This window comes from Enhydra lutris, unplaced genomic scaffold (genome assembly GCF_002288905.1).
Source record: "Enhydra lutris kenyoni isolate GAN:26980312 unplaced genomic scaffold, ASM228890v2 scaffoldscaffold26, whole genome shotgun sequence".
NCBI lineage: Eukaryota > Metazoa > Chordata > Mammalia > Carnivora > Mustelidae > Enhydra > Enhydra lutris.
In genome coordinates this window covers 5,464,598-5,480,652 of record NW_019154110.1, presented here as the reverse complement: position 1 = coordinate 5,480,652, position 16,055 = coordinate 5,464,598, and the positions used below count along the sequence as shown (strand labels likewise).

The 16,055-nt window shown below is 55.5% G+C and overlaps 1 protein-coding gene across 3 annotated transcripts; it reads left to right on the top strand.

Annotated features, from left to right (window-relative positions):
- On the top strand, positions 1–14,713 carry LOC111151621 (galectin 9). 3 transcript variants are annotated; one of them, XM_022509719.1, is made up of 11 exons: positions 1–114; positions 4,014–4,105; positions 6,159–6,360; positions 7,799–7,909; positions 9,100–9,195; positions 10,850–10,885; positions 11,492–11,542; positions 12,136–12,177; positions 12,790–12,878; positions 13,019–13,181; positions 14,299–14,713. In XM_022509719.1, exons 1-11 carry the CDS (start codon positions 76–78, stop codon positions 14,443–14,445), a joined length of 1,068 nt encoding a protein of 355 aa, XP_022365427.1. In that variant the 5' UTR covers positions 1–75; the 3' UTR covers positions 14,446–14,713. The 3 variants fall into 3 exon arrangements, with proteins under 3 accessions (XP_022365427.1, XP_022365428.1, XP_022365430.1); XM_022509720.1 differs by lacking the exon at positions 9,100–9,195 and having other exon boundaries at positions 14,299–14,618; XM_022509722.1 differs by lacking the exons at positions 9,100–9,195; positions 13,019–13,181 and having other exon boundaries at positions 14,299–14,448.
- The last annotated feature ends 1,342 nt before the right edge of the window (positions 14,714–16,055 follow it).

Genomic DNA, 16,055 nt, shown 5'->3' with positions numbered 1-16,055 from the left:
TGGCTAGCTCCTCCCTGTGCAGAGGACTGCCTGGCTGCGGTGACAAGCCACGGTGGCCCCAGAGGCGGTGGAGAGATGGCCTTCTGCAGCTCCCAGCCTCCCTACCTGAACCCAGTGAGTTCCGGGGCGGCGGGCAGTGGTGGTGCTGGTCCGGGGCTGTGCTGGCGGCCTCTGCCAGGAGGAGGAAGCTCTGGGTCTCTGGGGAGATGACCCCTGGGTGGCAGCAGGGGAAGAGGGCAAGTGTCCAAAAGAAGACACAGGAGGGAGGACAGAAAGCCAAGTGGGGGACTCCTGACTCAACTCTCTCCCTTGCTTCTCAGGGCTGGCGGGGTGATCGTCACTATCATTGTGCCTTTGCCTGCTGTTCACTGAGCTGCCCCCCACACCCGGAGCCTGTTCTAGGTGTGGAAAGTGGGGAGGGGGGAGGACAGCGGAGGGGGAAGGGGAGATGGGCATTAGGAATAACTAGGTGAGTGATGGCTTATTTGTATGCATGGAGAAGTAAACGGGGTTTCCGGGGGAGGCTAGCATGGCACTTGAGGGGACTTACTTTGGAGACGGCCTCCCTGGGTCCAGCCATTTTCGAGCCGGGTGGCCTCAGGCAAGTTACTTTTATCTCTCTGGGCCTCAGTTTCCACATCTGTAACATGGGGATCATCCTCGAGCGCACCTCCCAGGGGTGGTAAGGATGCGCGAGGCGGCATATCTCGAGTGTCCCAACAGTGCCTGGCAGGCTGCGGGGTGGGGGGTGCTTTTGAAGTGTTTTGGATTATTAGGAGTCTGGAGGCAGCAAGGAAGCCCTCCTGAGGCGGTGTCTGCTCCCTGAGGGGTGAGTAGACAGGCAGAGGCAGGCCAAGAGTGTCTCCAGAGGGGCCATCTCCGGAGGGAGAAGGAAGTGGGCTGTCCCTGCAGTGTGGAGCTCAAAGTCTGCCTGTTGTAACTTAGGCCCCATCCGTGTAGGCTCCGTCCACTGATGGCCTTGATTAAACCCTGTCTAAACCCTTGCTATCCCCACTTCATCCATGGGAAACTCATGTTTCATGATTTCATGTTTCATGTTTCATGAGTCTCAGTGAGGCTGAAGTTACTTACCTGATGTGCCCAGATGGTAGGTGGCAGATAAGAGAGGTGCCTTGCCTTACCCCTAGGAGAGTGAGGTGCCCACAGAGAGAGCTATGATAACAGCAGCTAGGCAAGCAGCAGCCCCAGGCCCAGAAGGCTTGTGTCCTGGGCCCTGCCCTCTAGCAGGAGCCCCTCTGGGCCTTGGCAAAGAGCTTCCCAAGGGGCCTAGGCCAAAGGGCTGACAGAGCCCTTCGGTGGGTTGGGTGTGGGGACATTCCATACTCAGCAGAGGGCCTGGCTTGGCCTGTTTCCTCCCCAGTGCCAGCGAGGTTGGGGATGGGGGTGGGGACAGGTCGCTGGAGGAAGCTGGACCAGACCCTGTTTGTTGGGCCTCCATGGGACTCTCGGGGTCAAAATATGTCACCTTACGCTTGTTCTCCATCAGATGGGGGATCCCAGAGATTCTTCTAGGCTCTGACACTTTATTATTCTGCTCCCTAGTTTTTACTTTCCAGTCCTTGCCTTCAGAATGTTCAAATCACAAGAAAAATCCTCCTATGGGCTACAGTGAGTTAAAACAGGGCCTTGGAGTCCAGGCAAGAGAGCGGAAGGGTGCAGCCCCCGCCCCAGGCTTCGGGAACACCGTGGGTGCCCTTTCCCTGGCGGCCCACTGACATCCAGCCATGGGAACCTTGCTTCCTCCAAGTGCGATGAGAAGGTCACACGGCCGGGCTGCCTTGGGAGTCTGGCCCCTCTTCCTTGCCCACGCGCCTCCCATCTCACCCGGGCAGCCCTTTCAGAGGTCCAGGACGGAATCTGGAACCACAGTCTGAACAAGACTCCATGTTGGGTCTGGGGAAGAGCCAGGAACGAGGATTTCTGTACTTCGATGTGAGAAGCCACCTATGTGTTAGTTAAAAGCATGGGTGCTGGGGTTCAAGCCCCGTTCTATCACGGACCAGCTAATTGGCTTTGGACAAACTACCATATCTTCTGTGCCTCAGTTTCCTCTGTAAAAATGGCGCTAATGTTGGGTGATGAGGTCACAGACAGGGCAGGTTAGCCACCAGAAGGGCCTCGGAACCTCTGGGGCAGCCGTACCCTTCGGCTGAAAGTCTGCTGCTGCCTCCTGCTGGTGAGCCTCCTCCAGCCAGCTGCCCAGCGCCCCCCCCCCCCCACGCTGGGCCTCCAGGAGGAGGCTGCCCAGCCTCCCGCCTGTAAAGCCTGGCTTTTCCGGACAGGAAGAGGAGGAAAAGGTCCTCAGCCTCCTGAAACAGGCGGGAGCTGAGAGCAACTTCTCATTAATTCATCCTGATGCAAAGCATTGCCATTGTCAAAGACCTGGGAACACAGGGCTTTCTGGGTAGCTATGGGGCCTCTCATCGAACCCTCTCAGGAACACTGTCAGGCCACTGCTGTGAGAAGGGACCTGGGGTGCTGACAGGTCAAGTGACTTGCCCAGTGGGAGAGCTGTTAGCACAAGGAGCTGGGAGGTGACCCCACTCCGGGAGACCATAAATGCAAAAGTTCTCTCTCTCTCAGACACGCACCTGCTCATGTGCGTGCGCACACACACACACACACACACACACACACACACACACACACGAGCGAGTGCACAGAGGTCCAAATTCCACAGCAGCCTTGCCTGCCAGGCTTAAAACAACACAATTTGTTTTCTTACAGTTCCAGAGGTCGGAAATCTAAAAGTATCAATAAGGTTTCAGGGGGGAATCTTTCCTTGCCTGTTCCAGCTTCCAGAGGACACTGGCCTCCCTCAGCCAGAAGTCCCACCCTCCATCTTTCTTCCTTCCTTTCTTTTTAAATATTTTATTTATTTGACAGAGAGAGAGAGAGAGAGACAGCAAGAGAGGGAACCCAAGCAGGGGAAGTGAAAGAGGGAGAAGCGGGCCTCCCACTAAGCAGGGAGCCAGATGTGGGGCTTGATCCCAGGACCCTGGGATCATGACCTGAGCTGAAGGCAGACGCTTAACGACTGAGCCACCCAGGCTGTCCAGATTATAATAATCCATTTAAAATAATTTAAAAATCCATTTAAAATAATGTTGTTTTTCACAGTTTGAGGATACCTACTGTTTAAGACATACTGAAATCTCAAAACTTTTCTGGGGAAATCGTTGCTTGAAAGTAACCTGTACGGCCAGTGCCCATGATCCACACACTTCCCCCCACCATCCCTGCCTTCCGAGGCGCTTACGGACCCCACCCCCATCCACACTCTGACTGTAGATCGCAACACCTCAGGGCAAATAGGCTTCAGGGAGGGCAGCCTGCTTGCCGGGAGTACCAGCCTTTGAAGCATTCTGTCTTGCGACAGGAGGAAAGGCCCTTAAGAGATTTTTAGGCCTCAGCAGATAAATGAGGGGAGTTATGTTTTCAGAGAAGTAGGCCACGCGGGGCCTTAAGCTACTTCTCCAAACCACTGGCGTGGCGGAGACAACAGAGGGAACTCAGAGAGGCAGAGACACTGTGGTTTGCTCAAGTTCACCAAGGTATTTAATGGCCGAGCACAAGACTTACCTGAGCAGCGACAGAAGATCCTTCTCCCAGAGGCCCTGTCGCGGTCAGTCTGAATGAGGTCCCGGCAGGCAGCACGGGCGCTGTCCCGGTGCCCGTCGCTCCCCTGGGAGAGGATGGGCTTCCTTGGGTTCCAAGTGGCCATGCACACATGACTTCCTCCTCTTAGAAGCTGGCCCTTCCTCTTAGACACTCGAGGGCGACCAGTGCCCCATTGCATCCTCTCAGCCCACAAGTGTCCCCGGCGCAGTCACAGAATGTCTGTGGAACTAGCTGGACTCGGGTCTGGAAGATCCGTGAGGCTGAGACACCCCAGCACGGGGCCCCCACCCCCAGGCCGCCGCTGGCTAGTGCTGAGGGGCCCATGCAGAAGGAGGCGGGCCCACTGACCAACCAGCATTTTCTCCCCGCAGGGCGTCCCCTTCTCGGGGAAAATCCAGGGGGGTCTCCAGGACGGACTGAAGATCACAATCAATGGGACCGTTCTTTACTGCAATGGAACCAGGTATCTGGAACTGTTTTCTTCTCTCCAGACTCAGCCCCCAGCCAACAATGGCACCTGTTCACTCACCCAACGCCCCCTGAGACACCCACTCCTGGCCTGGGGGATCCCGGGTGGTCCGCGCAACTCTACTACCGTCTGCCAGGAGCGTCCGGGTGCCATGAACATAGATGCCCCACCCCCCGAATTAGGGATCACAGGAGCTCACTGTCTAAGGGGGGAAGTGGGCCAGCCTTAAGGCAGATAATAATGTTTTGGGATTGAGCTTTCCACTCTCTAACCCACAGCTACAAAAGTCTCAATTGCTTCATTTCTCATCACTGCCCGGAGCCCTCATTTCATTGATCTAGAAATATTCTAAACTTGTCATCGAATGCATTTTGGTCATTTTCAGTTTTGAGGTCTTTTCTGGGAAACACTGAGAGCCCCAAGTGCCCCCAGGAGACTCTGAGAGAAGACAGGCACCAGGATCCCCCCTCAACCCTGCCAGCAGGGGGCTCTGGGGTCTCCCCTCGGAACTTTTCTCCTTTCTCCTTCTCCCTCTGCCTGCCCCTCCTCTGGCGTCAATGGCTTTCTACTCCCATCCTGTCCTCCCCACCCCACCCCCACCCCCGCCTTCCTGCAAAGTTTGTGCACTCATCCTTCCCCGGGGCAGGATTTTCTAAGACTCTAGGAATGAAGCTGGACGACCACAAAGGCACAAAGGGAAAAATACACCCAGAGACATTTCAGAAAAATATTCTACATTTTAAGAGGAATACAGACTTAGATTTGCTGCTTCCAGAGTCCCTGGGAGCCTCCTTTCCCAGGGGGAGGGCTCGCTGGGCTCAGGGCCGTGACAGTTTCCAATGGGCCTTGCTGACTGAGGGTTCTGGAAATGACCTGGGGTTGAGGACAACATCCAGAACTCATGCTCCATCAGTAAGAAGTCAAGCAGGCTCTGCAGGAATTGACTAGAATATCTCTCAAGAGTCGCCTCTGGGCTGGGTGCAGGGCCTGACCCTCTGGGGTCTGTGGATGACCTGAGAGCACTGTGTGTAGCTGGGGAGACCAGAACGACCCCAAGAAGCAGGCGGTGAACCAGGCTCGCGCTGAGTTCAGGGAAGGCTGGGATAGACAGAGGAACCTCGGAGGAGAACCTCAGACCAGAACTTGGTTTTAGGACCTGAGGTTCTCTGTCTGGGAAAAGGCAGAACAAACATTTATTGTGCCCTTTTGTGAGCCAGGCCCTTTGGAAGGTTCTTGGTTTTAATTCCTCACCTTAGAGCCATAGCTGTACCCAAAGGCAGTTTAGGGGGTGCGGGATTTCCTCCGAGGACAGAGACAGGAACAGACATTTACTCAGGTGGGGGTTTCCTGAGCACCTCCTCACTAAGCATCCGCAGAGGAAGGAAGTCACTCAGCTCTTAGGGGTATGGTGACCCGAGGACAGCGTGTTGTCCAGGATCATCACAAATGACCAGTAGGACAGAGCTGGAGTCCGGGTCCAGGCCTGCTGACTTCAGGGTCACCACTCCGCACGACACGCGAGGGACACACGCCAACCTCCAGTGAGAGACAGATGTACATATAGAAAGCTCTCATGCCTGGGGAGCTACCTTTATTTATTCAATGCTTTTCTAATAGTAACTAGCTCTTGGCCAGTGCTAGTTAGGTAAGTTTGGTCCATCTATGTCAGACATTCTTTAAATTTGTTTCCTTCTTTCCCAATCGAGCTGATGGGGACTGGCTTTGGCTTCCAGGCACATTTCTTGGCTTCCCTCTCGGACACAAATCCAAATCCGTCTTCAAGCCCTGTGCTTCTCGTTGCTCAAGTCAAAACTTTTCTTTATCCGTTTTCTACATGTTTTTAGAAAACCACACGGTAAGGGCAAAATGCCATCCTTGCGCAAAAACACATGAAGTACAGACGCCGTGAACAGAAAGGATAGCCACCAGCTAAGGATGCAAGCTGTGAGCAAGTTCACGGCCGCCAGTCAAAGACACAAGCCTCCCTCTCCCCCTCCGCCGGCAGTCAGCCAGGCTACAGATCGCCCTCTGATTTCCCTCTGCCTAGGTTTGCTGTGAACTTTCACAGTGGCTACAGTGACAGAGACACTGCCTTCCACTTCAACCCTCGGTTCGAGGAGGGTGGCTATGTGGTCTGCAACACGAAGCAGAACGGAACCTGGGGGCCGGAGGAGAGGAAGATGCATATGCCCTTCCAGATGGGACATCCCTTTGAACTCTGCTTCCTGGTGGACAGCGGGGATTTCAAGGTGAGCAGCAACTCTCTGCGGCCCCCTTCCCGTGGCCTACCTCCCAGCCCCACCAGGTGAGGCGTAAATGGCCTTTATAAATCACATGAGCCATTTGTTTTTTAAGATTGTATGTATGTGTATGTGTCTGTATTGAGAGAGTAAGCAGGAGGAGTGACAGAGGGAGAGAAGAACCCCGAGCCCATTCTGCGCTAAGCACGGGACCTGACTCAGGGCTCGATCCCAGGCCCTTGAGACCATGACCTGAGCTGAAATCAAGAGTTGGATGCTTAACCGACTGAGCCACCCAGGTACCCCTGTAAAGCACATGAATGTTTAAATTATCACATGTGCAACGCCATTAGGCAGAGAGTGGGACCTTTCCCTTGTAGGTGTTAGGTCGGTGGGCTCCGGGAGTGCAGGAGGAACAATAGAAATGACGGCCCAGTCCCGTGGTCTTCCAGCCTCCTCCCCTCCTTTTCCTTCACCCTTGACTCTCCTGCCAAACGGATGTATGCCCAGGTCACCTCTCCATAGGTAACCCGATACCTATGCAGGAAACTGATAAAAGACACACACCTTCCCCCCCCCACTCCCTCCCAGTGCAACTTCCCCCACTCTGCTTTCCAGAGTCGAGGGTGCCCACCTCCTCCCTGTGCAACTTTCCTGGCTCCCCTTCTCCTGAGCCCTGAGACTTCGCTGGAGAGTGCCTTTAATAAATCTTGCCTTGCACCTATCTCGCCTGGTGTCGTGTTTCTCTCGCCTACAAAACCTTACAGTAGGCACACGATGGTGGCTACAGTGTCCTCGCACAACTTCCCCTGTGTCTGCAGGCTCACCTGGTACATCTTTTACTTGGGAAATAAGAACTAGATACATCACCATGGTGCTTTTTGGCCCTGCAGGTCTTTAAAGTTCTAGTTAATTCCATTCCTTTGCTGTAGCCGTTCCTCCAGCCTAGGTCCCTGATAACATTGATTTTCTGGTAATTCTGTCGCAGCCTTTATCCAGGTTCTACTAATGGCTTAATGTTACATGGTGTTGCAAATTGCATTAGTAAGCAGAGTAGTGTCTGTGGGCCTGGGAGATGGGGTAGGGGTGAGTATCCCCATGTCTGTTCTTCTTTGTGTGAGCCTGAATGTGCCCAGCCCTTCCGTGTACAACCCAGGGTCGCCTCTCCTCTCCCCACAACAAACAGTTTATGCATATTTAAAGAACACCTCAGGGGAGCTAAGGTTAGACAGACCAACTGACTATAATAAAGAACAGTGAGAACCAAAGAGCCAAGTGGAGCCAGGGTTCGGATGTAGTTTGGATCTTACAGCTGGCACAGCTCTGAAGTGTGGTGTGCCTGCTCCCCAGGGGACAGACGTGAAAATCAGACTTGGGACTTGATTGTTGGGAGCAGGGGCTCAGGTCCCCCGCCTTGGCCTGAGAGCCCTTTCCCTCATCTTGGCAGGTGGCGGTGAACGGGAGCCATTTTGTACAGTACTCACACCGCGTGCCTTTCCACCGCGTGGACACCCTGTCCATCACCGGAGCTGTGCAGCTGTCCTTCGTCGGCTTCCAGGTCAGACTGGCCCCCGGTATCTGTCTCGGGGGCTGAGTGCGGGGCCCCGCCTAGCTGCACTGGGCCCTGTTGAGTGGCCCCAGTGGTCTAGCCAATCTCCTCCCCAGGTGATTCTGGGGACACCCCTCGAGCTCCCCCATCCTGTCCTTCTGTGTTCCTGTCTTTGTCCAGAACACTTCCTTCAGTCTCCCGGGCCACTCCTCTCTGTCATTCTCTACTTCTGTCATGCTTAGGAGACCATGTGGCTCCAGAAAGAACTTGGGAATCAAACGGAATCTAGCTCAGCTCTAAACATTGTCATCAGCCGTGGGATCTTAGACAAGCCACTTGGCCTCCCCTGTCCTCAGTATCCCCATCTGTGGAAGGGGCATAGTCACTGCTGCCCCGTGAGTTATGATGTGAATTCAAGGAGGTAACACATGTCAGAGGTCACGACATGGCCTGCATGGGCCCATGCTGGGCCCTGTTGGACCCTCTCTGTGTTTTAACATTTTCGAATGCGTTGCCCACACTGAAAATAAAAGAAGTTTTGCAGCCTGGAGATGGACGGTGGTGCTGGCTGCGTGACAGTGTGAATGTATTTCAGGCCACTGAGCCATCTGCTGAAAATTGGTTGAGATAGTAAATATTATTGTAAATAAATGATATTAATGTTATTATGACTGCAATTTAAAAAAAAAAAAGATCAGGCGGTATCATATGGGAATCTGGATTTCTGGCTTTTTTGAGAATTAGGAGGATGGGGTATGCTGGGCCCACCGTCCCCCAGAGCCCCGGGATGCTGGGTTGGAGCTGCTGTTACCACTTCCAGTCTTTGTGCTCCCAGAGATGAGACAAGCACACAGTAGGCCCACAATAGATACAAGCTCTTTATCTCTCATATTTTCTTCGGACCCAACTTTCTCCCATGCGGACCTGGGGGAGAGAGCAGGGCAGGGGGGAAGAGAGGGTGGGGAAGGGGAGAGATATCGAGGGGAGTCTGGGGTGGGTGGGGAGAGAGCTCTCTGGCTGCTGTCTCTCACTGGAGCCTGGTCCTCCCCTCTGTCCCTGCACAAGATCCTGAACACCCCTCCCCTTCCCTCCCTGCCTGGCTTCCTCCCTCTGGCCCATCCCCTCCCCCTGCACCTTTCTGTGCTTCCTTAACTCCTTTAATGCTTCTCTTCACATCCCGGTTCCTTTTGTTTTAACAGAATACCCGAGTAAGCCTTACCCAGCCTGCCTTCTCCACGGTGCAATTCTCCCAGACTGCCCGTGTCCCACCCAAGCCTAAGGGCCGAAACCCAAAAGTGAGTTCAATGTGGAGGCCTTGGAAGCTGAGCACTAGCAGGAAGGACAGAGGGTCTTAGAGGCTCATTTCAGCAGCCAGGCCCCATCACGCCCACCCAAAGCTTCCCTGGCCCAAGCTGGGGACCTAGGAGTTGGCCTTAGCTCTTCCTTTCCCTCCTTAGTCTCCCTGCAGTGCTCCCACACCTCTCCCTCCCAAAGCCACAGCCTTCCTTGGGCCAGGCCATCTGACGCCTGACGACAAGGACCGAGGCCTAGTTCCCAGCTCACCCCACCCACCTTGGCCTTGAGCCCTCCTCTACCCAAATCTGATCGCATCCGCATCCTCTCCCTACTTCAACATCCCAAAGGTTCCAAGTCCTTCTAAATAAAGCCTGGATTCCCCAGCAGGGAGTGCAGAAGCCGGCTTCACCCCCGCAGTCTTGCCCCAGCCCACCTCCTGGCCATACCCCCTCACCCAGGATGCTCAGGTGGCCTCCACTGCTCACTTGAGGCTTTCTTGGGCCACCAGGCTTTTGGCATCTGCCAGCCCCATGCTGACAGCACCCTGAGTCACCCCCCCCCCCCCTTGAAGCTGACCTTTAACCAGTCCTTCAATGCTCTGCTTAAATGTCACTTTGAGGGGGCATCTTCACTGCTTGGAACATCACAGGATGCCCCCTGTGTCCCCGTGGGCTTCGTACGTATCTGTGCTATCCCAGTCACCATGTCCTGTTATAACTGTACTTCCATGTCTGTCCCTGATACTGTGTCCACCCTCTGACTCGCAAGCCCCTTTGGGCGGGGCTTGTGGCTTGTTAGTTTGCGGACCCCCAGCACTTCCCACAGCACCTAATTGAGCCCTAGGGGCTCCAGGAACGTGGAGTGTGGCTTGCACAGACCACGGAATGGGAGACTGGTCAGGGCAAGAAGAGTTTGCTGCTTGGGAACAGGGTCTAGGACAAGGAAGGCAGGGCCTGGCCCTTCCTTTGGCCACTGGACCAGGAGGTTGGCTAAAGGACCGGGTGCCTCTCTGCCCAGCCTTTCTGTGGCCTCTCGAGGTCCTGACAGGGCCTATGCCTCCTGCTGTGCTGACTTCAGGACAGGGCAAGCCTGGGGAGTCTTTGTAGGGCAGCCCGACTTTGACTCTGTGCTGGGGGAAGACAGGGTGTTGTGTCGTAGATAGAATCAGCCAGAACTGGGTAGTGTTTTGGATTTTATCCCTTGGTACCCAGAGGGGCTTGGGCAAGCTGATGAGCCTTTCTGAGCCTCGTTGCCTTGCTAGCAAAACAAGAGCTGAAGATGCATCCCTTGTGAATGTCCTGAAGCCAGAGCCTGGCACACAGTAGGCCTTCAATAAATGCTCCACCTTAGGAATGAAATACGGTACCTGAAGTAATGGTTTTGCCCCTGGGAGCTGAGGGGAGCTCTATGGCCTCTCCCTGTGGAGGAGCCAATAGAAGATGACCCTGCCTCTGTTCCCACCCCCACACCCGCCCCAGCACAGTGTATACCTGGGATGGGTTTGAGGGGCCGAGGTTCTGGAAGGCTTGCCTGGGAGCAGGAAGGAGGGGAGCATGAGTCTGGGGAGGCCTTTCTTATGACAGTTTCTTCCAGTGTCTCCCCTGCATGTAACACTAATGTTAACTACTGTTTTCATCTTCTTATCCCCGTCAGTCTACAGGCGTTTGGCCGGTCAACTCGGCTCCCATTGTAAGTCTCTTGAGTCCTCCCGGGATTGTCTTCATTTTGCTTCTTCCTGTGGGCTGGGAGGAGGAGGCAGGGTTGTGCACCGGGCCTCTCCCAGAGGGGGCTGCTGCTAAGGCCAACCCTGGCCATTGCATGGTGGTGGGAGGAAGTGGGGCTGGGGTGGGGGGGACTGTCTGGCCCTTATGGATTGGGAAACAGCTTGAATTGCCGCTTTCTGCCCTTCTGGGAGCAGCCACGGGAGACGGAGGCCCCACACTCTCTCACTCCCTCCTGGAAAGCAAGGCTGTGCTAGAAAAAGTCCCCTGAGAAGAAAGATGGGCCACAGGCCACAAAGGCAGCCTGTTTCTTCTCCAAGCAGAAGAAACTTTTGCCCCTACCTCATCCCCTCCGGAGAAGAAACACCTCTGCCCACAAGCTTTGGGCGGGGTGGGGGGAGTGGGGGGATGGGGACTGGGGGGGTTAGGGGGGTGGGGGCTGCTTGGGGGGTGGGAGGCGGTTGGGCTGGTTACACGCTCAGGATGGCCGCACCTCGCAAGGGTGCCATCTGGTGGCGGGAGGTGGTCTTCACGCTGGTGAGCGCCGGTTCAAACCAGGGTTTGTTTCTTCCAGACTCAAACCGTCATCCACACCGTGCACAGCACCCCTGGACAGCCGTTCCCTGTAAGTCTGAAAGCTCTGGTCAGATCACAGCCCGCCCTGCTCCCCCAACGTCCCCCTTCACCAAGGACTGAACTCAGTAGTCCCAGAGGCAGGCAGAAAGCAGTGTGGCAAGGAGGATGGGGGTGTATGGGGTTAGGCCCTCTGCTCAAGATACATGTGAGCCATGTATCTTGGCTTGGGCCAAGAGAGATTTTGGATCAGAGTGGATTTGCCCAACGGCCTAAGAAGCAGGTGCACCTAGGGACCAGCAAGAAAATGGGTCCTTCTGTCCCTGAAAGGGGAGTGCATTGGTTCAAGTGTCTAGGTCTGAGGCCATGCATCCTGAGGACAGGCCCTGGGATGTCACTGCTGGTTGCAGGCTTCCGCTGTGAATCAGTGGGAGGCCAAGATCTAGTGGGACTGCCTGTGGAAGGGTTGAGGGGAAGGCATGATAAGCTCAGGGGGCATGGACAGAAGTTCCACAGAGGCTAGCTTGGGAAGGAAGGCAAAGGGGAGAGGCCAAAGGCCTTGCAATGGGGCATCCCCTCAAGGATGTGGGGGGCCTGAGTGCATGTGCACTCTCCCAAACTGAACTTCCTGGTCTCTTTCAACAGAATCCTGTCATCCCACCTGTGGTGTACCCCACCATGACCTACGTAAGTCATTTCTCTGGGAGGGGCAGAGGCCTGGTCTATTTTGGGCAGGGTGGGAGGTGGTGGGGGTCTGACATCAGGGCAATCCTTTGTAAGCTGAAGTTCTAGAAACATTCAAGTGAAGCAAAAGGCTGTTGAAGGAAGCTGTCACCTTTAAAACTGTCCCTTCACCATGAGCCTATTGGAGGGCCCTCCCCTCTCAGCCCAGGTATCCTTTTGTGTCCGGCCCAAGCTCTTTTCATGACAGTGGAAGCCCGTTACTTCGAGGAATGCTGGAAAGTTTCCCTTTGGTGTTTACTGGACCAAGTAATGATATCATGGAGTTCTTTCTTTTCTTTTCTCTTTTTAAAAAGATTTTATTTATTTATTTGATAGAGAACAAATGAGCACACAAGTAGGCAGAGTGGCAGGGAGAGGGAGAAGCAGGCTCCCCGCTGAGCAGAGAGCCTGACATGGGGCTTGACCCAGGACCTGAGGTTGACCTGAGCACTCAACCCACTGGGTCACCCAGACGAAAGAGGGCTTTCTTGAAAATATATTAGTCCAAATTCATGGCAATTGGCACAAAGCTCCCCTCCACAACTGACCTGCCCCTCTTCCCCCCACCCCCGACAGCCAGTGCCTTTCTTCACCTCCATCCCAGGTGGGCTATACCCCTCCAAGAGCATCTTCGTGTCAGGCACCGTCCTGCCCACTGCCCAGAGGTAAGCCAGGACGCTCAAGAATGAGAGACAACCCAAGTTCCTTCTGGTCATTCCCTCTGGCTCTGGGCAGACTGGGAGGGGTAGGGACTCAGAGCTCAGGGGGCTGGGAGGGTCCACGTGAACTGCCCACCACCCCCCAGGTTCCACATCAACCTGCGCTCTGGGAGTGACATTGCCTTCCACCTGAACCCCCGTTTTGATGAGAATGTCGTGGTCCGCAACACGCAGATCAACGGCTCTTGGGGATCTGAGGAGCGAAGCCTGTCCCGACAAATGCCTTTTGCCCGAGGCCGGAGCTTCTCGGTAAGAGGCTGCTGCCTGGACCTCAGAGGGAATCAAGGGGCAAACAGAGCAGGTGGGTGGGGTGGTGGAGGGTGTCAGGGGGTCCCTTGAGCCATAGAGGAGCTGATGCCTCTGGGGTGAGGGCTGGGCTCAGAAGAGAAAGTGCCCCCCAGATTGTGACTGTCCTTGTCCTCATGCTGTTTGACATAACAGAACAGGTATTCTCAACTCCGACTCCACATGCAAATCACCTGAGGAGCTGCTAAAAGCAAAAGTGATATCTGGCCCCACCCCAAATGTCCATATTTTTCCATATACCTTAATACTCCTCAGTCAGCACTGACAGCTCCTGATGGGGGGCCCTGAGAGCCATGGAACGAAATTTGGGTTTCAGTGTGCTGTGTTGGTGTGTTTCAAGCCAGAGAGGAGTAGACTTTGATTCAGAGAGAGCTGTGTGACTTTAAGCAAGTGAATTAACTGCTCTGTGTCTCAGTTTTCTCATCTAAAAAATGGGGCTAGTAAGAATCTCCATCTCATCGAGGTATAAGGATGAAATGAAATAATGTCTGTGACAGGCTGAGGACAGGGCCCGGGGCACAGTAAGTGTGCTGCAAGTGTCCACTGTCGTGGTGATGTTTTTAACAGACATGGGCCCCCCACCTCCCGGAGAGTGTGGTGGGCGGGAAGGACAAGTTAAGAGGCTGCACGGCAGGAATGCAGGCGTGTGCTGGCCACTGGGGACGTGGCTGGCGCAGGCCTGTGTTCCTGCTCCTAGAGGCTCAGGGTCGGTGGGAGAGTGAGGACCGGGTGTGGGGGGTCCCTGACAAGGAGGGCTCGGGAGGGTAGGGGGAGGCAGGGGAGGCTTGCTGGTTGGGGAGAGGCTGAAGGCCAATCAGAATTACCCATGTTGGCAAGGGGTGCAGAATGGGGGCACAGAGGAAGGGGGAACAGAGTCAATAAGGGCACAGGTGTCATGTGGAGGGGAGAGTGACTCTCCCAGAGTGCCTGAGGGGGCCTGAGGCATGAGGCTTGTTCGAATCATGCTTGAGGAAGGCAGGTAACACAGAGGGAGACTCGAGCCTGCGTTTGGGTTGGAGGACTTCCTGAGGGGAGTGCAAACGGTGCGGCCTCTGTCCAGGTGTGGATCACATGCGAAGGCTACGGCCTCAAGGTGGCTGTGGACGGTCAGCACCTGCTGGAATACAGCCACCGCCTGAAGAACCTACCCACCATCAACAACCTGGAAGTGGGGGGCGACGTCCAGCTGACCCATGTGCAGGCATAGCTGGGCTCCCTGGCCCTGGGGCCGAGGGCGGGGCCGTGCTGCTGACCGCATGGGCTGTTCACCTCCATCTTCCCTTCCCTCTCCCTGTCCCTACCCTCAGGCTCTCCCAGCCTGCTGGGCAGCTGGGGCTTTTCTGGAAAGAAGGTGTGTCATGCCTGGGTGGCTCAGTCATTAGGTATCTGCCTTTGGCTCAGGCCCTGATCCCAGGGTCCTGGGATGGAGCCCCACATTGGGCTCTCTGCTCAGCAGGAGGCCTTCTTCTCCTCCCTCTCCCACTCCCCCTGCTTGTATTCCCTCTCTCGATGTCTCTATCAAATAAATAAACAAAATCTTTAAAAAAAGGAAAAAAGAAAAAAAAAGAAAAGAAAAGAAGGCATGTTGGTCTGGCTCTGCTTCCGGCTGTGGCCAGCCTGGCGTGGAGGAAGCAGCTGGCCAGGGGCTGCCTTCCTCGGTCAGGGCGGCGTCCAGGGCTCAGGCTGCCTACATCCTCCCATCTGAGGAGCGGCGGGTGGTCCCTGCAGGCTAAGCCCTATGTTCAGTCCCCTTGGCAGAAAGGGAGGGTCCTGGGCCTTCCCAAGCTCCCAGACCAGGCCTACACCCCATCTGCCTCCCAGCCACACGTCCAGCCCGCCAATCAACTCCATCTCAGCACCACGCCACCAGCTGTTCGTTCCACGTGGGAGGTGATCTCCGGGGCCCTCCCCCTCTGTCCTACTTTCCACCTTTCCTTACACCGGGTCCCACCCTCCCTGCTCCACGGAAGTCAGCCTGATACTCCACGGGTCTCCACCAACTAACCGGACGTGTCTCGACAGGGGGCTCTGCTCTTTCCTAGGGTCTTTCAGAGAAAGAAGACAGGTGTTTATTGGCACGTAAGTTCAGGGTCATTGTGGTCACTGAATGTGTTTGGAACATTTTGGAGTCTCTGGAATTGGGGAGGTTCTGGGTGAGGGCAGAGGGGCAGGGAGCATGGGCTCACTTTGATGTTCCCCACAAACCCCACATGGGTGGGAGAAAGCACGCCGGGCTCGGCCCTCCAGGGCGGGCCTCTGTGATGCACGAAGATTGGTAACAGGTGAGCCCAGCAAATAGCCTCACGCTTCTGAGACGGGCCAGGGTCCGGGCCAGAAGGCCAAATGGCAAGGCTGGCTTATCAGAACCCTGTGTCCCAGTGGGAGGAGGTGGCAGGTGTGGTGTCAGGAGAAGTGACTCAAGCTGACCCGTTTGTGTTGTTCCACTGGGGGTCCTGGCGTTTGGGGTCCGGGTGTGGTGGGGAGAGTGACTCAGCATGTGGGCTTCTACCAGCCCCTGGGCCAGTGCAGGGGGGCCGGTCCTGTGTCCACATGATGCCAACCCATCCTGCTACCTCCACCAAGAATCCAGCACCTCAAGAACCAGGCTGGGGCTCTGAGCCTCGTCCTCGGACCAGCAGCCCCTGGGAGCCTGTCAGGAAGGCAGAATCCCAGGCCTTGCTGCAGGCCTCCTGAATCAATTTGCCTTCTGGCAAGATCCCAGGGGGCTTATGTGCATCTCAGAGGCGAGAGGCGCTGGCCTAGGTGACCATGATCTTGACCACATTGTTCGGATGCAGAGCTGGAGCACTGGTGGCC